A 25988-nucleotide genomic window follows, 5' to 3' on the forward strand; every position below is an offset into this window, starting at 1 on the left:
CTACCAAAGCATATATACTTCAGCAAATGAAATATTGCACCCAGAAGAAATGAGATAATGATAAAAGCTACCAAATATAAAATCTGTTAATATATCTTAGTATATCTATGTGTTAACTTTATAAGCCTATTAAATTGGTTCCTTTATAAGGCAAAACTAAAATTCTAGACAATCTAGAAAGGTTGTAATTTCTTATGGGCAGCATGGTATGTTATGTTTGGAAAGAGAATAGAATGCTTAATAATTATATATATATATATATATATATATATAGAAAGGATTTACAAATAGGTGTAGTCCATTTAGAAGTATGGTTTATAACTTTCAAGTCAGTAGAGAGTAAAATAGGAACAAAAATAGAAGTCATAATTCTGTTAAAATTATTTACTAAAAATAATCATTTCAACCAGTGTATGTTTTAATCTATTTTTAAAATTATGACAAAAAATAATATAATTATTTAACTTCATTTGCTTAGAAATAATGCCTTCTATTTTTAGACTACTCCTCGAAGCCTTCTGATTTCATATACTTCTCAAGATGAATGAAAGTCTAGAATTGCTTCAATGAAAAGCAGCTTTATTTAGAATTGAAGGTTATATTATAAAAGATCACATTTACTTTGTGAAAACCTTCAGAACATGAAAATATTATCTGAGCCAATAAGTCTTCCCTTTTTTCCTGATCCCAATTTCACCTTTCAGGTTGCCATCATATCCTCAAGCCTCCTCATCTAATACCAGCAAATTCTAGTGTCTCAAATTTCTTAATGCTCTCTGTTTCCACAATCATCTCTGATAACATGATTAGAAAGAAAATCATAAACACAAAGCATAAATGTTTCTGAACTGCAGCAGAGGACAAAACCATGAAAGCTTTAACAACACTCTTCAGGAGATCAAATCAATAACTCTGTTACCAAAGGCCCTGAATGTCTCATTCATCCCTGTGAATAATAATGCAATGGTCCAAGAATTGACACCATCCTTTCCTCCTGAATTCTAATGGAGCACTAGAGGAAAAAATAAAAATATTTCTAGAAAGAGGAATTTTTTTTAATTCTCAATGTTTCAGAACTTTAATTTCCATAGCCAAATGTTATTTTGTTAAATTATATCATGTGATACCTAAAGGTTTAAGGAATGTATTCTTTATATATATATATATATATATATATGTATATTTGCTAGAAGGTCTAAAATCCTCAAACCTAACTAATAGCTCTAAGTACAAATGCCACTACCTTAATAAGATTTATTCCAAATTACTATCTAAGAGTACTTTATTAGAGATTCATATGTCACTTCAATACTCACAAATGAACAAAAATTGTATTCAATATTGGATGTTAATTGTTTCCAATTATTTCTCCAATAGTGTTAAAATATTCTTAGATATATGAAGTGAAAGACTACTTGATGTAAATTAATACCTTATGAATTAATGTTATTTTTAAATTCAATTTATTGTTAAGTAAATTGAGACAATTAAAAATTAAGTCTGTAGCATCAATATACCTAAGTATGACCATTTTAATTATGAACCTACAAAATAAAAAAAAAGTTATGAAAGATAATTTGAGATTTGAACCAAGAATAAACTACTTTATTATGTATAATAGAATAACCTAAATTACTGTGCTTAGTTTTAAATTTAAGCATCTCTGCTTAATATAGTGTTTATGTCTAATTAAACCTGATTTATAGCAAGGATAAGAGTGCCTCCCTCTTTTGTGCTTCTAAACTTTGGATCTAGATAAACCTTAACAATATTACAGAGAAAGGAATCTCATGTTCACACATTCAGTAGCACAACATTTAGGGTAAAATATAATGAATTATTTAAATGTGATTAATATACATTGCTCATTTGATATTGATAGTATAGGTAAATATAACTTATTATATTTTAAACCAGCTTATTGTGTTTTCATTACATAGTAGACTAAAATAATCAAATCTATTCAAATAAATTATGAAAATTCCTAAAACCTACATAAAAGACCTACATATATGGCATTTGTAATTTTTCTGATTTATCATCTCTAACAGCAAATTTATAGATAAATCTATATTTTCCCCATAATTCTTAGTAGCCTGGATTCCAGAGTGGATGTGCAGATTCTGTTATACTAGTGCCCATATCAGACTCCAGAAAATAGGAATACAGAACACAGGGCCTAATTAATGATCAGAACTTAGGGTTCCTCTGCAGTTTTTGGCAGGCAGGAAAGCATCAAGGTTAAGGACATGGATGCCTGGAATGTGAAAATTAAAGAGGAAGAAAGGAAGAAGTGAGGAACAGGAGAAAGAAGGGAAGTACGGAAGGAAAGCACACAAAGACCAGGTTGAGAAAAATCTAGGCTTCAGTTCTCAATCTAGTATTAGTTACTAAGTGGCCCCAGGGAATAACAGTCTGTTCTCAGTAACTTAGCATCCTGATTCATAAAATGAGAGAGAAAAGCATTTTCTAAGGCTTTCTAGATCTAAAACACTACAACCTTCCAATTTCAAGGAATGAGAGAAAAATGAGCATACTGTAGCACAACTGTCTATCTTTACTCAATAGAGTCTGGTTATCAGGGCCTAATGATCATTTACATCAATAAATTTCAGGGTACATCATTATACACATGATTATAAATACAATTCTTTGATCTTACAACCTTGGTGAAATAGACACATAAATAATTAGTACAGACTACACAGTAGAGGAGAGAGGGATTAATTTTGTGAAGACCTACCTATATGGCATTTGTGTTAGGCTTGGAAGGATGAATAAAATTCCATCACAGAAAAAAGAAAAAGAAAGAAACACTACGCAGCTACTGTAGATAAAATATTTTTAAAAGCAGAAGACAGGAAATATACTACATGGATTGTTCAAAAGTAATAAGAGTAGGAGATAAAATTTGAAAAAGAATAGAATAGGACAAGGTCAAATTGTGAAGCCCTTTGGATATTATGGTGAATAACTACACTTAATGGCTATCCCAGAAAGAAAGAAAAATTAGAATAATTTCCTCAAGTGAACTATATCAAAATTATTATCAGGATTTATACAGTAAGCAACCTTAGGGCCTCAAATATCCCACAATGAGTGAAGCCATATTAAATGTCCAGCTCTGTTAAATATCCCCAAAAGTAGAGTTACATGAGGGCTCCAGATAAGACCAGCAGAAGAACCACCCAGCTGAGCCTAGTCTGTATTTCTAAACAGAAAATTAATAATTTGTGTAAGACAAGGGGTGCTGTTATAGAAAAAAATTAAATTGTGGCATTTGCTTTGGTACTAAACAAATTGTCAAGGCTGGAAGAGTAGCAAGGAGTTGAGGGTGGAAGAGAAGTAAAGCAATTGCTATTGGAGATAATAAAAGGTAACACTGACTATGATAACTGGGAAAACAGAAAAAAATACTTCATAATGTTGTGGATCAAATGAAGACTGTTGCTCAGCTCTTGAAACTGGCAACTAGCACCTGGACGATTCTTATAAATGAGTAGGATGACTCAGAGGGCAGAGTGATGAAGCCAAAACCACAGTGGACCATTCCCTGCCTCTACAGTAATGGATCCTTACAGCATCTATCTGGACTTCAGAATCACAACGTACCAGTGACTGCTGGATACATGCCTTTAGAAATTGGAGGCTCTTTTACAGTCATCCTGTCCCTGTCCTGTATATGTTGTGTGTGTGAGGAACAATAAGTTTCATTTTAGTTCTTAGTTCTTCAGGTCAAGAGAAATGTTAGCTTCATACACATCTGGAATTGATTTCAATGATGCTCTTCTTGACTTCAACACAATGCCGTATGAGATAAATCTCTGGGAGGGTGTGGGTATTTGTACATGACAGAAAACATTAATCATGAGAAACTAGACAGTGAACTGTAGTACACTATCACATTGGCAATTCACTATAAACCTACTTCCAGGTATTCAACCCTTGTGTAGTTCCCATCATATACTCACTTTATACCTGGGCATGTAACAAACTCTCTCTTAAACCAGCTACTGTACTATAAAAAGGCTTGAACTAGATTTTTAAATGATGAGAGGCCATCTAGAGAAAGCCCATAGAAGATAAGACATCTTGAACATTGCAACTCCAGTCAAGCTCACAGCTGGAAACAGCTGCATCAGTGACCTCTGCTTTATCTACATTAAGCAGAACTACCCTGGCTGAGCTCTAAGAAATCATGTCATTGTGATGTTACACTAAGCAGTGTTGGCTGTTTTGTCTCAAAAGCAACAGATAACTGAAATATATACTCTATTGATGTCCACCAACTACCAAAGTGATTAACAGATAGTAGATATTCATAAATTTTAATAACTTAATAGTTCTAATAGAACAGACTAAAAGGAAATTTATATATATATATAATACATATACACACACACACACACGGTGTCACATTACTACTTGAAGTATGGTTTATTCATATAAATTCCAATTAATCTGCCATTTAGGTATGTATAATTCAGAGATTAGCTTAGGAGATAACTTATTGATTGATAGCAATAGGGTCAAGGATAAAAAATATTATCAGAGGATAGAAATGGGTGATATGAAGGAAAATATCAAGAACACACACTATACACTCATATTTCTGCACTCAAACAAATTATAATATAGGTAACAAGCCATAAAAAAAGATGAGTCTAGCAGCAGCTCTAGATGAGCTGATAATGATTATCATTAGTTAAAAATCAATTTTGCTAAACAATGGAAGGAATTTTAAAGAATGTACTGGTACATAAGAATGTAACTTCACAGAACAAACATATTAAGTAAAAAACCATCGAGCCATCAGCGACTGTCATTACCTGTATTTCTCTAGTCAACACCATGAAAAAATACACATATTTAATAATAGCAATCACATAAATTGTTAGTTATAAAATGACTCTCTAAATATTCTTAAAACTTTATTTTTACCAATTAACACCCAGCTTCTCCTATTTTAAAATATGATAAAACTACATGGATAGTATGTCTAATATGTTTATCCCAAGTTCTTATTGTCTTCTTAACCTCATTGAATAATTACTCATATGTATGAATTTTTCTTTATAATATTTTCCAATGTAAAATATTTTATAGAATCCCCCAAAGGATAATTTACGACTTATTTTTCTTCCATTCTAAATCTTTGTTATGAGTAAATAACATTTTTAAATTCAATTTATATTGATAAACTTCAATGAAATATATTTTAATTTTTAAATAGTAGAGAAAACTGGCTTATGCTTCATAAGAATATACTGCAGACATTTTATGCAAATATTAAAATTTTCAAATCATTGGAAGTGCTAGTGAACTTTTCAAAACTCAAGTGTTTTGTAAGTATATAAAATCTTTAAATATTCACACACACACTACTATTACTCATAACCCTTTAGTAAATAAAAGCATGTTTTTCTTACTTATTCTCATCCTTTTAATAATTATAAATATAGAACAAACAAAAAAGCCAGTAAATTCAATACAGTGCAATAGAAAACAAACTTGTAAATAATTTACTATTATGAGGGGACTATATCTACTTTGTTACTATTTGCCAAACAATAAATGTATTTCCATATTTGTGTATTGATTATGAGTGCTAAAATACAAAAAATATTCATATAGATTATCTCTGTCAAGGATATGTAAAAATTTTAAATGTATATATTTATAAGATTAACAAACCTTCATAAAACAATTCACATAAAGAAAAATCATTTCATCTGGAAAACTATAGGTATTATATTATCATAACAATGTGAAATGGTATAGCTCTAAACTTATGTATAGTAAATTTGAATGTTTCTTACCATGGCAAGAACCCTCGATCTCTTCATATCCTGTACTGCAGATGCACCTTCCAAGAGGAACCAGCCAATCTCCATCAGCTCCACAATATAGTTTAGGAGTGTCACGCTCTTCTGCACTCTTCACACAAGCACCCCTTACTTCAACCAAAGAGGAAGAGTCAACCCTTGGGATGGTGTCAGGAAACATGGCCAAGTTACGTACAGTGAAGGGGCACTTTTTGTAGAAAACACGGACTGATACCAGGGCAATGCATGCCCCAATGTCTTGAAAAGCCAGATAAAATCCTTTCCTTTCTATAGGGCCCACCTCACGAATTTCAGTGTTGAGCTTGAGGATGCGATCACCCAAATCCATCTGGGTAAAACTTTCATCAGCAGCAATTGTATCGATCTTTGTATACTGGCTTGGCTTGAATTTAATTCCATGGGACTCATCTGATTCCACATAATACAGATTAAATGTTTCTTTGCAAGTCCCCAAGACCCACGGGATGCTGTTACAATCCCTCAGTGTGAACTTCATTTCCACATAAATTTTCTGAGCTGCATCTCGGGAGATCCAGTTTGTACGAAGCCAATTGTTTTGATTTGGTTCCATTACATTGCATACCTGGTATGTGTGAATGGGCCTGTTATGTTCATCCATTTCAGTAATGGCATCCCACTGCAAAAAATAATAAAAAATGTTTATAAAAAATGTTAAACAGAAATTATTGCTTTCCAAATTTTCTATTTTTACAAAAGAAAATGAATAAAAAGAATACAACTAAAGCTAGTCCAAGCAACTATACAGCAAGATTTTATCCATGACCTTTGGTTACGAGTATGGGTTTTGGATATACCACCTGTCTTGGCGAATCTTAACTTCCTATATAATAGTTGCATGACCAAGGGCTACTAAATTTAAACTCTGTGTTTTTTGTTGTTGTTGTGTTTTTAATATATTTTATTGATTTTTTACAGAGAGGAAGGGAGAGAGATAGTGAGAAACATCGATGAGAGAGAAACATCGATCAGCTGCCTCCTGCACATCTCCTACTGGGGATGTGCCCGCAACCCAGGTACATGCCCTTGACCGGAATCGAACCTGGGACCTTTCAGTCCACAGACCGACGCTCTATCCACTGAGCCAAACCGGTTTCGGCAAACTCTGGTTTTCTTAAATGTAAAATGTACCTAGTGTCACAAGGTTGTTGTAAGGCATGAATTAATTAATACATGTAAAGCACTTAAAATAGTTTCTGGTACACTATAACAATGTAAAATGACATATCTGATCAAATAACTAGACCAATGACAAGTGCACTCTGGTTTCCCATTTATCCTCATATCCAATTTTCCACCAATTGAGTATGGTTACCATTATTAAATTAAATATTTACATGTTTATTTTAATAGGAGATAGATATAGAGAAGCCTTAAATTTATTCAAAAAATATTTAACAGGCAATGTTCTGGACCCTGGGAATACAGCAATTAACAAGCTAAACAAAATGCCTTGCCTTTATGGATCTTACTTACAGTGAGGAGAGACAATAAAAATAAAAATTGTAGCCCTGGCTGGTGTTGCTCAGTGGTTAAGAGCATCAACCCCTCCCCCTCACTCCCACCCCAGCACCCATGGGTTATGGGTTCCATTCCTGGTAAAGGGCACATACCTGGGTTGCAGGTTTGATTCACAGCCTGGTTGGGGCGTGAATCTCTCTCCCCATCCCTCCCTCCTTTCCCTCCTTTCTTTCCACTCCCCATCTCTCCCTCCTTTCCACTCTCTCTGTAAAGTAATAGAAAAATATATCCTCCAATGAGGATTAACAAAAGTAAAATTCTATGGGACTCATCTGATTTCCCATAATACAGAATTTTTATAAAATATAAAAATTAAAATTGTAAGTGAAGAATCTGCATAATATAGTAGAAAGTAAAAGGGGAAAAATTAAGGCAGGAAGGTGGAGAAGAGAGTTGTGATTTTAAATGGTGTCCACAGAAGGTCTTACTGAGGAAGTGACATTTGACCAATGCCTCAGAGTTGAGATAGTGAACCTTGAGAAAATAGTACAAATATCCTGAGGCAGGAATGTAAAGGTATATTTTAGGAATACCATGAGTGGGCGCTAGAAGCACAGTAGGTAATAAGAATAGAGAATCAGAAAATAGCAAAAAAATAACCCTTTACAAGCTTTCTAAGCACTCTGCCTTTTATTCTGTGCTGGATCACTAAATATACTGCTTCTGCATTTTACATAAAAGCATTCTACCACCTATTTAAATAAAAGAACCTTATTTATCTTTTTAAAAATTTTAATGAAAATCTTTGAGTACTTTGTAATTGTTATTGTCAGTATTTATACATAGAATATTGGATAAGTCTATAATGTAAATTTATATTGTAACTGCATTTTATTTGTATATAGTTGTAATTTTCAACAGAAAAGCCATTCTGAGAACTTTATAGCCAGTAGGGGAAATAGGCTATTCACCAGTTTCTCATTTCTATTAAAGTTTAGTGAAAATTATAAACTAGCTTTATAGTGAATAAATGCTCAATTTCTTGATTTTTATACTGTAGTGATTTATAATAAAATTATTTAATGCATTCTGTTTGCAGTTTCTCATTTTAATTGGCTGTACAGTCATTTAAGCAAGGCTGGTTGAGGGTCAATTATTATAGTTCCTAATAGAATGGCTACTTTCTTCAGTCTACAAGTCTATTTTGAGACTAAGTACTTTTAATTACCTATCATCAATTTCCACAAATAAAACATTTACATTATCCACCAAGAAAACTTAAAAATAATCTGTATCTAAAGTTTTCATTTGTAAGTTGCTTGCTTGAAATTCAAAGTATTTTCCAGAAGTAACAGTAAGTTTCTGTGAAAAGACTTTTGTACACACACCTGAGGAGACAAAAGGAAGGTAGGTAAATAGGGACAGGGCCACAGGAAGGGAAATGACACTGAAAACCCAGCTGGATGGAGTTACCGGGACAACCCAGCTGGGCAGGAAAGGACGCAAACACAGGAGACAAACGTTAAAATGTATGGATGTTGCTAAGACAGGCAGCTTGCTGATAACCAATCACCAGGTAGTAAGGTGTAAAAACCAATCCCAAGGATGTTGCTAAGACAAAATTCTTTGAAAGGACCAATCAGGAATTAACAAGCATACATAAAAAAGTGCACACACTTTCTCTCTCAGCCTCCCTGTGCTAGATTCTTGAGTTAATGGCAGGAGATGCACTCCCCATCGCATGGCTTATGACCATGTGGGCCTCCACACGTGGACTATAACACTTTAATTACCTCGGATACTGAACTACTCCCGACTATAACATGGAAAAGGAAGCTCTGACACTGGTCTGCTCCTGGAATCCCAGTTGTACCTTTTTCAGGATTGGCTTCTCTCAATAAACTTCAGTTCCACTAATCGTTTTTGCCCATGACTTCATTCTTCAATGTCATGAGACAACGAACTTGAACTCAAACACCCACATTTCAGTTTCACACACATTGTCAGGGTAATCCAATCTCACAGAAACTCACATAAAATTACCCATCTTAATACTTTTCATCCTAGCATATCATGGGCCGTAGTAAGTGTTCAAAGGATAGCAATGGTCATGAACTGAGGTGGTTTTCTAGGTTTTGCCAAGAGTGGGGGGAGACTTGGACCTTAAAGAATTATAAGATTCAATAAGGCAGAGGGAAAATAGTAAATAGAGATTAATGTATAACACTAACCTCTATAAATACACATTAGAGACACTTTAGCCCTGTACAACATACATATATCCAGTGAGTAAAAGTTTTTGTCCCTATTTAAAACAAACACACACATAATTTATTCTCTGCTGTGAAATACTTGTATGTACACAAACCTGGTAATTGCAGAAATCACATAATGGAAATATGTATCAAACCAGTTATTAATTCTGCTATTAAGTTGGTCAATTCAGTCAACTGCATGCATTTATATAATAGGCAATAAACCCAAAATACTTTGACTTGCCAAGCTCATTAAAAAAATCAAAACATATTTTACATGTAGGTATTAAAATAAAATACCACCCCAGCCAGTTTTTCTCAGTGGATAGAGCATCAACCTGTGGACTGAAGGGTCCCAGGTTCAATTCCAATCTAGGGCACATACCCGGGTTGTGGGCTCGATCCCCAATAGGGCGTGTGCAGGAGGCAGCCGGTCAATGATTCTCTCTCATCATTGATGTTTTCATCTCTCTCTACCACTCCCATCCTCTCTGAAATCAATAAAAATATATTTTTAAAAATAAAAAATAAAAAATGCCAATATATAAAAAATTACCAATATACCTAATGTAGAAAAGAACACAGTAAGTTAAAAATAAATCATACATGCTCTGCATAAAATATCTTTCAAACTATATCTGTTCTTATGGCCTGGATGAATAAAATAGAAAGCTTTTTCTGTCTCATGGTCATTTTATAAGCCCTTTCTTGGAATCAAGGAGTAGATAAATTATTTACAAACTAATGGGTAAAAAAGTTTTCCTACTCAATGAGAAGTTTATGTTAAGCGAAAATTAGTTGTACAACAAAAGTTTCTTTCTTTAAGAAACTTCAAAGGCACCTTAGATGTAATGACTCATAAGGACAAATATTTACATACTGAATTTATACTTGTCAAAGCTTTTTCACAAATGTTAAACTCCTTTGACCCTCATCAGTCCAATTAAAGTAAGACAGATTACTTCTGTTTCACATTACTGATAATAAAAAAATCCAACACACATATCTAGGAATTAAATTGTTTGGTGAGGCATGGACTGACCAGGCTTTCTAACTTATCTTTCTGTATTTTGTAAGTTTTGCTGGCCTCAGACAGATAGCGCCTTCCAGGACTAGCAAATTCTTAGAGACAGCTAAGGGCTCTGGCATAGAGAGTATCTTTCATATGCAAACCTTGTTGTAACTTTTTATGCCCAAAGGAATTTAGCTAGTTGGCCTACTTTACTTAGCTTGCTATGGAACTACATAAAATAAAACAAAACAAACACACACACACACACACACACACACACACACACACACACACACAAAAAACAACAACACCTAACTGTGTGTAGGTGGGGATGGGTTTTTAGAGAACCCTTAGGCATAAATGGATTAAGTACTGTTCAGAGCTCTTTACATTTCCTATCACTTCTAACAAACATTTGCGTTAAATGGGACTGCCCAAGAGATCCATTAGTGGAGAAATGTTCTTGGGTGCTGTAAAGCATTAGGCTGTATTCACACAATTTGACAACTTCAGTCCTGTGCCAAGTGTTCTTTACTGGGTAAAAATCCCTGCCCCTGTTTAAGACAAGAAAACACATAAACCATTTTCTAATGTGAAATATTTAGATTTATGTAAACATTGTAATTGATGAAATCTGTCATTAATTGTGCTGTAAAAATAGTTGGTTAATTCTGTCAGCTTCTTGCTTTTATATAATAGGAACCAAACCTGAAATGTTCCAACTCTTCTATCTCATGTTGTTTATTTGATTTTTAAATATTTTAATATAATATAAAAATAACTCCCTGCCCGGACTTCCAGACCCTGCACTGTGAGTGCAAACCAAGGGGGCCCTGCACTCCGCCCTGCCCAGGCCCCAGGACTGTGCTACCGGAGTAAAAAGGAGCTACCAGTGCATACCCTGCCCAGGCCCTCAGGACTGAGATACTGGTGCAAGCTGGAGCCATCCAGGGCCCTGTACAGGCCCCATGACTGTGCTGACAGGGAGGGCCAGGGGCACCTGGATCAGCATCACACCCAGGCATAGGACCACACTGAAAGTTTGCTGCCAGAGGTACCGAGGGTGCCACCATGCCCTGGGCGCTGGGGCCGCGCATTAAAGTGCATTCCAGAGAGCTCTGGGCCCTCACGGGGAGTCACATATCATAGGAACTGTGCACGTGACCCACTGAACATGAGCATCTGCAGTGGACAACTCAGGGATCAGATCTGTAGGGGAATGGAATACAACTCAGAGCAGAGATAGTAAAGGCATGAGACTCAAGGCAGACCCAGCTTCTGGGCTCAGGAGTCCTGTATCATTGGACCTCTAGGGGCTTCAACCTATCAGACTTCAAGAAGGCTGCCCAGGGCCAGATATAGACAGCAACTCTCATTACATAGAAACAAATACAAAGGGAGAGCAAAAATGGGGAGAAAAAGAAACAATCATCAAAGGAAAGAAAAGGAGGAATCACCAGAAAAGGAACTAAGTGAAATAGAGCAATCTGTCAGAGAAAGAATTCAGAATAATGGTTATAAGGATGCTCAAATGTCTGAATGAGAAATTCACCAACATGTGTAAGAATCAAGAGGAAATGAAGAATGACATAGCTGCAATCAGGAACACAATATAAGGTTACAAAGGTAGACACGAAGAAACTGAGGACTGAGGCAGCAAGTTAGAAGCAAGGGTAGAAACAACACCCAATCTGAAGAGCAAGTGAGAAAAAAAATTAAAAAGGAGGAGAGTATAAGGGAGCTTTGGGACAAGATGAAATGAAGCAACATCCACATAATAGGCATGCCAGAAAGGACAAGAGGTGGAGCAAGGAATAGAAAACCTATTTAAAGAAATAATGAGAGGAAAATTCCCTGACTTGAGGAAGAAAAAAAGTCACAAAAGCAGAGTCCCAAACAAGATGAACCTAAAAAGACCCACACCAACATACATCGTAATTATAATGGCAAATGTTAACGACAAAGAAAGAATATTAAGGGCTGCAAGAGAGAGACAGTGAATCTCCCATTATACTACCAAATGATTTCTTAACACAAATACATCAGGGCAGAAGGAAATGGAATGAAATATATAAAATAATGAAAATCAAGGGACTGAATCCAGCAATACTCTATCCAATGAGGCTATCATTTAAATTAAAAGTGAAACCAGGAGCTTTGCAGACAAAAACAGGCTAAGGGAGTTTATGACCACCAAATCAGCAATGCAAGAAATCCTAAAGGGACTGGTGTAAGAAGAAGGAATAGAAAGAGATGCAGAAACACAGACAAAAAGAATAAAAATGGTAACCAACAAGTACCTATCAATAATAACCTTAAACATAAATGAATTAAATACCCCAATCAAAAGACACAGGGTGGCTGAATGAATAAGAAAATGTGACCAATATATATGCTGTCTACAAGAGATCCACATCAGAACACAGGACTCACACTGACTAAAAGTAAAAGGATGGAAAAATTTTTTTCAGGCAAATGGAAATGAAAAAAAAAAAAGGAAAAAAGATAGGATAGCAATACTTATATCTGACAAAACAGAACTCAAAGTGAATGCCATAACAAGAGATAAGGAAGGCTACTTCATAATACTACAGGGATAGATACAAGAGGAAATTACTCTGGTAAACATATATGCACCCAATGCAGGAGCACCCAAATACATAAAAACACTTCTGAAAGATACCAAGGGAGAGATCAACAGCAATACAATCATAGTTGGGGACTTTAATACCCCATTGACATCACTGAATACATCTTCTAGACAAAAAAAAATCAACACGATAACAGCAATCCTAAACGACTCACTAGATCAGAATTAATTGGTATCTTCAGAACATTTTTACCCCAAAGCTACAGAATATGCATTCTTCTCAACTGCACATGGGACATTTTCAAAGATAGACCACATATTAGGACACAGCTAAGTCTCTACAAATTCAAGTAGATTGAAATCATATCAAGCATCTTCTCAGATTACAATGGCATAAAATTAGAAATCAACTAAAAACAATAAAAAACAATCAAACACATGGAGGCTAAAAAGCATGCTATTAAACAATGAATGGGTTACCAAAGAGATTAAAGCAGCAAAAAACATCCTGGAAAAAATGACATGAAACACACAACAATTCAAAACGTATGGGGCACAGTGAAAGCAATCCTGGGAGGGAAGTTCACAGTACTACAGGCCTACCTCAAAAAACAAGAAAAACTGGTAATAAGTTATCTAACCCAACAACTTATAGAATTAGTACCTAAATAGACACTTCTATAAAGTGGACATACAGAAGGCTAATAGGCATATGAAAAATGCTCAAAGTCACTAATCATCCAAAAGATTCAAATCAAAAGGAAAATGGAGTACCATCTCACATCTGTCAGAATGGCTATCATCAACAAGTCACAAGAACTAGCAAGGATGTGGGGAAAAGGGAACCCTCATACCCTTCTGGTGGGAATGCAGACTGGTATGGCCACTGTGGAAAACAGTATGGAGTTTCCTCAAAAAAATAAAAATGGAACTCCCATTTGACACAGTAATCCCACTTCTAGGAATATATCCCAAGAAACTGGAAACACCAATCAGAAAGAATATATGCACCCCTATGTTCATAGCAGCATAATTTACAATAGCTAAGATCTGGAAACAGCCTAAGTGCCCATCAGCAGATGAATGGATTAAAAAACAGTGGCACATCTACACAATGGAATACTATGCTGCTGTAAAAAATAAAGAACTCTTACCATTTGCAACAGCATGGATGGACCTGAAGAGCATTATGGTAAGCGAAATGAGCCAGAGAAAGATAATAATCACATTATCTCACTCATTTGTGGAATATAATGAACAACATAAACAGATGTACAAAAATAGACCTAGAGACATAAGAGCATGAAAAAGACCGTCAAACCTCAGAAGGAAAACAGGAGAAGGTTGGGGGAAAGGGTAGAGATCAACCAAAAGACTTGTATGCATGCATGAATGTAAGTATAACCAATGGAACAGACAAAAGGGTGGTGAAGGTGTGGGCTGGGGAATGGGGGCAGGCTGGGAGAGGTCAATGGGAGAAAAAGGGGGACATATGTAATAGTTTCAACAACAGAGAATTAAAAAACAGAAATTAATAAAAATTTAAAGTCATGCATAATATTACTATGCACTATAATAATACAATTAGTTAAGTCTCAGATTTATTTCTGCCTTCATTGCAACAGATCCCAGCTATAATCTAAAAGTGAGATAAATAGGAGGTAAATACTTTTTTTGATTTATTTATTCAAAATTTGGTTATGATAAAGGAAAATATGCAAAAATTTTATACAATAAAAGGCTAATATGCAAATCGACCGAACTGGGGAACTACCCATCACTATGACATGCACTGACCACCGGGGGCAGACATGAGGAGCTGCCCCCTGGTGGTCAGTGCACCCCCACAGGGGGAGCACCGCTCAGCCAGAAGCCAGGCTCACAGCTGGCGAAAGCAGCAGCGGCAGAAGCCTCTCCCACCTCCACAGCTGCACTTAGGATGTCCCGACTGATGGCTTAGAGGAGCGGGTCTAAGCCATCAGTTGGACAGCTCCCAGACTGTGAGAGGGTGCAGGCCAGGCTGAGGGACCCCCGCCCCTCCAAGAGCATGAATCTCATGCACTGAACCTCTAGTATACTATAACAAAAGATCATTTAAGAGAGAGAATCTAAAAGACCAAATGCCTTATTAAATTAGCTAGCTTACATTGGTAAGTGCTTAATTAATAAAGAAATGAGATAGCCTATTATTATTTGGATTTTCCCCCAGAAGTAGAAGATAATCTCAAGATTAAAAGAAACAACAAAATCTCGTATCACAAAAATAATAATTCCTATTAAAGTTCCCTGTATAACTTGCTATCACGTGTTTTTTTAAAAATTTATCTTTAGTGTTGAATGTATTATAGATGCCCCCAACACCCTCCCCTTCATCCCTGCCCTGGTTTTGTTGCAAGTATTTTGTAGTATGTGGCAGTAACTAATTATTCCTCAACATGAACTAAATTTAAATAAGAAAGGGAGGTAGGCAAGCAGGAAAAGTCTTCAACTACATCGTATGAATGAAAAAATAAAATAGAATAGCTGAGAATGAAGAGAGGTCTTCATTAGGTAAAATGGCATATATCTGATCTGTTCCAAACATTCTACCTCTTACCTTCCATAACCCAAATAAACTGAGGTTGTTGAATGCAAACAGGAATCTCATTATGTAATGCTGTAATGGCTTAATTTTTAAATCATAAGCTTTTAATATTCTGTACCAAAGAAAAGCTTGTTAAAGCGACCTTCATTTCTAATGTGAGATTTTTCTCAGAACCACTTAAATATTCACTTTGAGTCAATATACTGACACACACTTAGAAAATTAGTGCCCTGAATCCTGCTGCTAGGAATGTAGTTAATAACATAAATCTGACTTTGCAGCAGAAAATTGAAGGCTCTACATTTAAATGATAACTCGTTTTGAAGGATAAAACAAGAAGCAAAATGTGTCATGTTCACATACATTTCTATTCCACTTTGGGCAAACATAAAACTTTATTAGCACTACAATGATTAATTTTTAAAAGAATGAGTCAGTGGCATGTCTGGAAGACAACTGCTAAGACTAAGCAAATTTTATAAATAAATTTATTACTTTAGATGCATTTGTCCCAGTAACAAAATCAAAATATTATAGAAGAGGAATAAATTCCATTAAAAAGAACCAATTCTTCTGATTAAAAAATTGTAACTATATATTCATGAAATTAAAAATTCTTAAATAGAGTCTATCTTCTGAATGTCTAAAATCCTTAATTGGCACAAAAAGCTGAGATTTTCACTTAAATAATGAATAAGATGCTGCAAATATCATCTTCAAATAGAATTTCTAATATCTCTCTCTCTCTCTCTCTCTCTCTCTCTCTCTCTATATATATATATATATATATATATATATATATATATATATATGTAGTAAATACCATCTTAACAAGTCCAGGAAGTGCAGAGAACCCCAAACAAAAGGAATCCAAAGAGGACCACACAAAGACACATCATCATTAAAATGCCAAGAGCAAAAGACAAAGAGAGAATCTTAAAAGCAGCAAGAGAAAGAAACTCAGTTACCTACAAGGGAATACCCATACGACTGTCAGCTGATTTCTCAACAGAAACTTTGCAGGCCAGAAGGGAGTGGTAAGAAATATTCAAAGTGATGAATACCAAGAACCTACAACCAAGATTACTTTATCTGGCAAAGGTATCATTCAGAATTGAAGGTCAGATAAAGAGCTTCACAGATAAGGAAAAGCTAAAGGAGTTCAACACCACCAAACCAGTATTATATGAAATGCTGAAAGATACCCTTTAAGAAGAGGAAGAAGAAGAAAAAGGTAAAGATACAAATTATGAACAACAAATATGCATCTATCAACAAGTGAATCTAAGAATCAAGTGAATAAATAATCTGATGTACAGAATGAACTGGTGATTATAATAGAATCAGGGACATAGAAAGGGAATGGACTGACTATTCTTGGGGGGGAAAGGAGTGTGGGAGATACGGGAAGAGACTGGACAAAAATTGTGCACCTATGGATCAGGACAGTGGGTGGGGAGTGAGGGTGGAGGGTGGGGTGGGAACTTGGAAGAGGGGAGTTATGGGGGGGAAAAAGGAGGAACAAATGTAATAATCTGAACAATAAAGATTTAATTAAAAAAGAAAAGAAAACTTGAATATAAAAAAAGACTAGTTACTGGTCCAGTCAGATCATCTATCTTTGCTGTAATTACTAATAAAGTGTATAGCCCTTTGTACTTTAACTAAAAGGTATAATATTTAAGTATATTAAATGATGAATTGTAAGTCTTACAAACATAACATTATGAATTAAATGAGTATTTAAACTGTACATGTTAATTCAAATAGGGAGAAGAAACTCCCAAGAGTGTGATGTTCTAAACATATTACAGAAGAAAATGATTATTGAAGGAGAAAGTATTTAAGTTTCCTCCTTAAATGCTGCTGAGAGATCCAGTAAAATAAAGATAGCCCACTATCTACTGGAATTGATAACAGAAGATTCATGACAACTATGACAAGAAAAGGTCTGGTGGCGTGCCGATGTGAACAGAGGCACAATCTTCATGCTGAAGTCTGGAGAAGAGTGTTTTCTAACGGTAGACATGTAGGTTATAAAATGAATTTGTACAGATTCTTTCAAGGAAAGGAGATGATTCTGTACAAATCTTTAAATTTATGTTCTGGCTCATTAATGTTGTTTAGCACTTCACAAGGATATCTATCTTGACTTGGTTTTTCAAAATACATTAGACCTTCACAATTCAATTAAAATTCTAATTCTACCCAGGACTTAAAGTTCCATGGGAATGGTCTCTGGTAGGTCAAAGCGTGCTTGACATCAGAACCCTGCATGTGAAACTATAATAATCATCAGCAACTCCAATGACTGCTAAGATTTGTCTACATTAATTGACTTAAAATTATAAATTCCATGTGATATATCTGAATGTCTAACTGGAATAAAATTACTATAGTTTACAATAATTAATTTTTCATGGAATATCTGTATTTAATGATTCTTACATACAGCAAAAGGAAAATTATAAAAAACACAGGCACTATTCTTTTCAAATAACTTTGTTGTAGTGGTTTCCAATTAATAAAAATTATTTTGGAATATCAAATTAGTAGTAGTTAGAAGGGAAATTTTATATTGCTGACAATATTTCCCTACACACACCCCATTTCTAATGTCATAATTTATTAATTACCTAGAGTATAGTTTAGATCTATTATATGCTTCCTTCCATTAGACTTTTTTAAAAAAGCATGCATTTCCCCCTGGCCGGTGTGGCTCACGTGGTTGCGCTTCAACACGTGCACCAAAAGAGGAGGCAACCTATTGTTGTTTTTCTCTCACTTTCATGTTTCTCTTTCCCTCTCCCTTCCTCTCTCTCTGAAATCAATAAAAACATATTTTTAAAAAATAAAATAACAGCATGCCTTTATATAAGACCTCACACAATTACTACTGTGCCAAAGCTAGACAGTATAATAAACTTACCATGTTATTTCTAACAACCTTTAGAAAAAGTTTAGTCTTTTCTTAGGAAAATCAACTGGTCACAAATAGCCAACTAAACTTTCCCCAATTAAGTAACTGCTTAAGCAATAGCCAATGAAATAATTTTCTTGCTTTGCTTCCATGCCTGCTCTATAAATCCTCTCCTTTTGCTCCTGTAGGCTGAGTGACCCCGACTGCTTTTAGTTTCATACTGCCTGATTCAAACTGAAGTTGGCTCAAAAAACAAAACAAAACAAAACAAATAATATTTGAAGCTAACCAAATAACAATGCTTAACAATCGTTCTCCTTGCAAGCTTCAATGAAGAAAAAAAAAAAACCCTATCCCTGGATATTTCATATTATATTCCACAGAATAGTAAACTAAAATTGCTGTTAACATAGTAATAAAAAACCTTATGAGGCATCACATAGAGTTTTAAGGTCATGTTAGGAACATAAATCTTTTAGGTCTAAAATATATTATACAGAACAAATGAATTTAGACTTTGATAGGTGCTTTATAACAGACAAAATTATTAGGTATTAATTATCATGTATACTACTAATTAATTCAATATTGTTAAGAGATAGAAGAATATGAGGATGCTATAAATATAAATTTATGAAATATTTTTCAAAATATATTTTATTGATTTCAGAGAGGAAGGAAGAAGGAGAGAGACAGAGACATCAATGATGAGAGAAAATCATTAATTGGCGGCCTCCTGCATGCTCCACACTGGGGATTGAGCCCACAACCCAGTCATGTGCCTTGACTGGGAATCAAACCATGACCTCCTGGTTCATAGGTTGATGCTCAACCACTGAGCCATGCCTGATAGGCTTATGAAGCATTTTTATATGAAGATACTCTGAAGATAAATGAAAAACATATGTCTGTGAATGTATTTGCTTACATTATGTTTTTTTCTATAAAAGTTTGCAATTCATAAAACCAATACATAAAATATTACACATCTCCTAAGTAGCTAAAAATTAAAAGAATTAAGGAAAATAACATTTTTTAAAAAAAATGAGTCATAAAGGGAGAAGAAAAAATTTAAGCCTATAAGTAGAAGATATATAAAAGCTCCTCAGAGAATACAAAATATATATGTCAGTTACCAAAGAATTATTGTTAAATATATATTTTTAAAAGATGAAGAATCACAGATTTTATAATAAACATAATCCAACTACAACACACATAGGAGCTGTGGATGCACTCTTCCCTTTCTAAATTTTCTTCAAGCATATAAAATCCATCTCTTTTTCTCTTCAGTTTTTTCAGTTCCATTCTACTATTTCCAAACTTGAATAAGAAATTAAAAAATTGCTTAGCCAAAGGATCTCTCACACACAAAAATGTTACACACTTTCACGTTGCTAATAAGAGTAACAACTGCCCAGCAGGATTGATGACCAAAATATATAAGAAACTCATACAACTTGACATCAAAAGGCAAACAATTGAGTAAGAAACGGGCAGAGGACCTGAATAAATATTTCCAAAGAGGACATAAAGATGGACAACAGACATATGAAAAAATGTTCAGTGTTACTAATTATCAGATAAATGCAAATAAAAATAATGAAATATCACCACTACACACCGGCCAGAATGGCTGCCATCAACAAACCAACAAAGAACAAATGTTGGTGAGGGTGTGGAGAAAAGGGAGCCATCATGCATTGTTGGTAGGATTGCAAATTGGTGCAGCTACTTTGGAAAACAGCATGAGTTCTTCAAAAAATTAAAAATATAATTTCCATATGACTCAGCAATCCCACCTCTGGGTATTTATCCAAAGAAATCCAAAACACTAATTAAAAATATATATGCATCCTATGCTCATTGCAACATTATTTACAACTAGAGGCCTGTTGCATGAAATTTGTGCATGGCGGGGGGGGGGGGGTGTCCCTCAGCCCAGCCTGCACCCTCTCCTAACTGGGACTCCCTCAGGAGATGTTCGACTGCCGGCAGTCAGACATCCCTCTCACAATCTGGGACTGCTGGCTCCTAACCGCTCACCTGCCTGACTGATTGCCCCTAACCGCTTCTGCCTGCCAACCTGATCGCCCCCTAACCACTCCACTGCAGGCCTGATTGATGCCTAACTGCTCCCCTGCCAGCCCAATCGCCCCCAACTGTCCTATCCTGCTGGCCTAACTGCCCCCAACTTGCCCTCCCCTGCCAGTTCGATCACCCTCAAATGGCCTCCCCTGCCAGCCTGATCACTCCCAACTGCCCTCCCTTGCCAGCCTTATTGTCCCTAACTGCCCTCCCCTGCCAGCCATCTTTGTGGCGAGGGTGTGATGGTCGATTTTCTTCACTACTTCCTATATCAGCATATCTTGTCACTTTGTGAAACAAGTCAGAGAAAACAGAAAGACTCTATTTGATGACAAATAATGAAGGTTTTTTGTTTTGTTTTGTTTTTTTAGAAATAAATTTAAATGTGTTCACTGGAGACACACAAATACCCAGGCATGTCTGGCATCTGCTGCACCCTACAGACCCACACTTCACTCTGCCAGCTGGGCTTCTTCTCAGGGTCTCTTCACTGGATTTTTGGCAATACGCTGCGAATACTGGTAGAGAGTTCCTCCAAAATAAAGAAAAGAGCCAATCTATACTGGACCCATTAACAAAATCCTCAACATTGAAAAGTTGGAGAGTTTTTGAGTATAAATCCCAGAAACAGATGGGTTTTATAGGGGATTAAAGTTAGTGTGAGCAGAGACCTGAGTTATTCTAATTTGATGTTACATGTAGATATGACAGATTAGCTATTACTAGATTAGTGTTAAGGTATAAAATCATTTTCTCTTAGTGTATGCTCTTCTGTGCCTACACCTAAAAGTGCTCAGTTTATACCTAAAAGTGCTCCTCAGTGCGTTCTCCTTTTTCAATTATTTTTTTCTTATACATCTAAGTTTTTTTCCTGTCTTTCGCAAACCGCTACTGGGAATGACAAATTACTAAGTGGGATACAACAAAGGGCACAAGTAGGTGACTGAACAAGGTTACCAGACGAGGAAACTGAGGCATGAACCATGTTGACTCTCTACATAAAGCTCCTTCTGCCAGAACAGGCAATTTGCTTTAGCAAAAACAAGATATTTACACTTAAAGGTGAGGGGAAAAAAATTATGGAAATCTTCACAGCTGAATATAGAAAGTAACCTTGGGAATACTTGCCTGCATTCTAAATTCCCAATTCTTTTGAGAATAGAACCTCTTTTTATTTGACATATTATTGCTGACGTATGCTTGGAATGCTATCATATTTAGTGAAGCCTTCAGAAAGTGGCTTTAGTTATTAGGACCAGGCACAGGTCCTGATTAGAACTAGAAATTGGAGGAATATCATCATGTTACCTTCCCCCCTCCATTACACTACCCAATTCAGTCTCTGTTCCCCAATCTTGCCTATACACCAATTTGCTGTAACTCTCTTGTAAAGAGATAATCAAATATAAAAAATGTATTTCCTTGAATGGCACTCGATGCCTTCTGTGGCCTGACATTAATTAACTTTAATTTCACTTTTCTGTGTCAGATGCGATCAGTATTCTATCATTTCTTCCAGATTTTCAGGGTGCTCAAAATCAACACTGAGCATAAGACCTGTTTTTGGTGTGTGTGTGTTTTTTTTTTTTTAATTCTCCCAAACTGTCTGTGTACACACCAGGTCAGAAGTGCTGAGGAATTAACATCCCTAGGGGGAATGCCTTCAGCAAATAAATAACTCATGGAATTTAGTGTCTGAGACATCTGTTTTATACCATCCCCCAGAATGTCCCAGTGGAACTAAGCTTCAATTATCTATGGTATTAACTAGCTTCCTAAAGCACCCTTTACGGCTGCCATCCTTTGTCTGTATCAATTTTCTTCCTTGAGCCATGCATCTCCCAAATAAACTACCTGAACTCAAATTCTCCTTTCAGCATCAACTTACAAAGGAACTATAACTAAGACATTTGGTACAAAAAAATGGTTCTAGGAAGCAATTAACCCAGTAACTGATTACTCGCAGGCCAAATGCCAACAAGGAGTCTACTGCTGACAGTAAGTAAGATAGCGATAACCCCTAGCATTCTGAAGTATCTCAATTAGTAACATTCTTACCTGTGGTGAACTGAGATATCATAAAGGAAAGGAGCTGCGTTAGTTTATATAATATCTCATGTACGCGGTAGACTTACACTGTAGGAGGAAAGGTAATTATTAGGACAACTAGAGACCTGGTGCGCGAACCCCTGGTGCAGTGGGATCCCTTGGCCTGGCCTGCACCCTCTCACAATCTGGGACCCCCCAGGGGTTGTCAGACTGCCAGTTTTTGCCCAATCCCCCCAGGCCAGGCCAAGGGACCCCATTGTGCACCGGGCCTCTACTATGCATATAAGATCTTTGGTTAATCTCTTCCCGCCCTAAACCCCTTCCTCTGAGATTCATCAGTCTGTTCCATGTTTCCATGTCTGTGTGTTGAGTGTCTGCCCCCTGGATGTCAGTGTGCATCACAGCTACCAGTCGAATGGTCCAACAGTCAAATGGTCGGACATTTAGCATATTAGCCTTTTACATATACAGATGGCTACTGTTAAATGCCATCAATGCATTGAAGAAAGAAAAATGGCATGCTCAACTCAGCCATTACCCAACTCAGGGCATGCTGTGAAATAAATAACTTTTAGAAAAATAAATAATAGCATTTATAGAAACATTAGTCTCATGCAGCCAAAAGGCAGTGGGGATGCAAGCCAGGCTCAGAATCTGACTAGGCAAAGAATGAAACTACAAAGAAGGATGAATTTCCAGCTTTACTCTAATTTTTACATTAAAGTCAGGCATGTGTGGGGAAGAAAATAGACCTAGAATAGAGACAGATGGATGTATTTGAGAACTCGAATCCCCATATTTCCCTAACAACTAATGGCCTGCAGAAATGGCTCAGGGACCCTTGCTAGAGGAAAATAACCTCCCTTTGCTTAGAGGATAAGCAGTGGCCTTGCCTCAGGCAGATATCTAGCAAGATGAAGCCTGCCCTCTTAAAGATCTCTCTCTCCACCTCCTTCAAGGCTTCTAGGCCAACCACTGGGAGGGTTATAAACAAACTGACAGACAATTATCAATGCTGGTGAAAATGTGTAGCAACTGAAACTATCATGCATTGCTGGTGAAAATGTAACGCGGCACAGCTACTTTAGAAAATAGTTTGGCAGCTTTTCAAAATGTTAAACATAGAGTCATCATGTGACCCAGAAATTCCATTCCTCTATACATACCCAAGAAAAATGAAAAAATATCTCCCCACAAAAATTTGTAAATGAATATTCATAGTAGCATTATTACACTAGTCAAAAATGGAAACATCCTAAATATCCATCAAAGGATGAATTGATAAATACAGAACTGTATATTCATATAACTGAATAGCATCTACACTAATAAGAGAGAAAAATGGTAATTGGCGTACGGCGATACCGTTTTCATTGGCTAATTAGGGCTATATGCAAATTAACTGCCAACTAAGATTGGCAGTTAACTGCCAACAAGATGGCGGCTAATTTGCATATGTAGGCACAATGCAGGGAGGCGAAAGGGAAAGCAGGAAGAAGCCCCTTGCCACTGACAGTGATAGGAAACCCAGGGGGGAGCTAAGAGCTGGGGGGCAGGGGAACCCTGCCCCCCAGCCATGATCGGGGAATCAGGCCCCTTTGCCGCCCTGGCCAGTGATAGCAGGAAGTAGGGGTAGAGCCAGCGATGGGAGCTGGGCACGGTCGAAGCTGGCAGTCCCAGGAGCTAGGGGTCCCTTGCCTGGGCCCAAAGCGAAGCCCACGATCGTGGCGCCCCCCGCTGCCACTGCAGGTCCCCGCTGCCTGGGCCGGATGCCTAGGCCAGAGGCGTTAGGCCTGGGCAGGGGCGGAGCCTGCAACCGCGGGGAGCTGGGGGTCCCCTGCCCAGGCCTGACACCTCTGCTGGAGGCCTCAGGCCTGGTCAAGGGGCCGATCTGGTGATTGGTGATCGGAGGGTGATGAGGGACAACTCCTCTGGCCGAGGCATCAGGCCTGGGCGGGGGGCAGAGCCGGGGATTGGGGGGATATGATGGTCCCCTTGCCCAGGCCTGAAGCCTGGGTCAGAGGCCTCAGGCTTGGGCGGGGGGGTGGAGCAAGCGATCAGAGGGAGATGGGGGTCCCCTGCCCAGGCATGATTCCTGGGCCAGAGGCCTCAGGCCTGGGCGGGGGCCAGAGCCAGTGATCGGGGGGAGATGGGGGTCCCCTGTCCAAGCCTGACACCTCTGGCGGAGGTGTCAGGCCTGGACAAGGGGCCGATCAGGCGATCGGAGGGTGATGGGGGTCAACGCCTGAGGGCTCCCAGTATGTGAGAGGGGGCAGGCTGGGCTGAGGGACACTCTCCCCCCACACACACCCAGTGCATGAATTTCGTGCACCGGGCCCCTAGTTTGACAATAAAAAGCAATAAATAAATGCCAAATGAATAAAATAAATCCATGGTACAAAATGCTTGGTTCTGGAAAATATTATTTTAACTAAAAGAAGCTAGTCATAAATCACCACATACCAGGTATACCGTGATTCCATTTATATGAAATGTCCAGAATATGCATACCTATAGAGGTAGAAGATAGATTAATGTTTGCCTTGTGATAGAAGTTGGAGAGGGGTAAGGTGGGAGGAAGGCAGGGAGGGATTGTTAATGGGAACAGAGTTTTTTAAACACATTCTAAATTTGTGGTGATAGTTGCACAACTCTGAATATACCAAAATCACTGACTTATACACTGTAATTGGGTGAATTTTATAATATGTAAATTATATCTTTATTAAATTGAATTACATATTTATTAATAAATATCCTATATAATAAAAGGATAATATGCAAATCGACCGAATGGCAGAACAACCAGTTGCTATGACATGCACTGACCACCAGGGGGCAGACACTCAATGCAGGAGCTTCCCCTCTAGTGGTCAGTGCACTCCCATAGAGGGAGCGGCACTCAGCCAGAAGCCTAGAAGCTGGGCTCACGGCTGGCAAGCACAGCGGGGTTCCAGGAACCTCTCCCGCTTCCGTGGCAGCACTAAGGATGTCCGACTGACGGCTTAGGGAGCAGGCCTAAGCCTTCAGTTGGACATCCCCCAAGGGCTCCCAGACTGTGAGGGTGCAGGCCGAGCTGAGGGGACCCCCTCCCCCGAGTGCATAAATCTCATGCACCGGGCCTCTAGTGTTAAATAATAATACTCATCCCTTTATCTGGTGTAC

General features: G+C 37.1%; 1 protein-coding gene across 3 annotated transcripts in view; it reads right to left on the reverse strand.

Moving 5' to 3' along the window:
- Positions 1-25988, reverse strand: part of EPHA6 (EPH receptor A6) — a 934835-nt gene that overhangs the window by 750687 nt on the left and 158160 nt on the right. For all 3 annotated transcript variants that reach the window (XR_013995684.1, XM_081086735.1, XM_081086736.1), the window contains exon 3: positions 5820-6483. Coding sequence is in view for 2 of the 3 variants with exons in the window: in XM_081086735.1 (XP_080942861.1) it covers positions 5820-6483 (664 nt within the window). In the remaining variant the exon portion in view is untranslated. The remainder of the gene's footprint in view (positions 1-5819; positions 6484-25988) is intronic.

This window comes from Myotis nattereri (genome assembly GCF_964212035.1).
Source record: "Myotis nattereri genome assembly, chromosome: 3".
Taxonomy (NCBI): domain Eukaryota; kingdom Metazoa; phylum Chordata; class Mammalia; order Chiroptera; family Vespertilionidae; genus Myotis; species Myotis nattereri.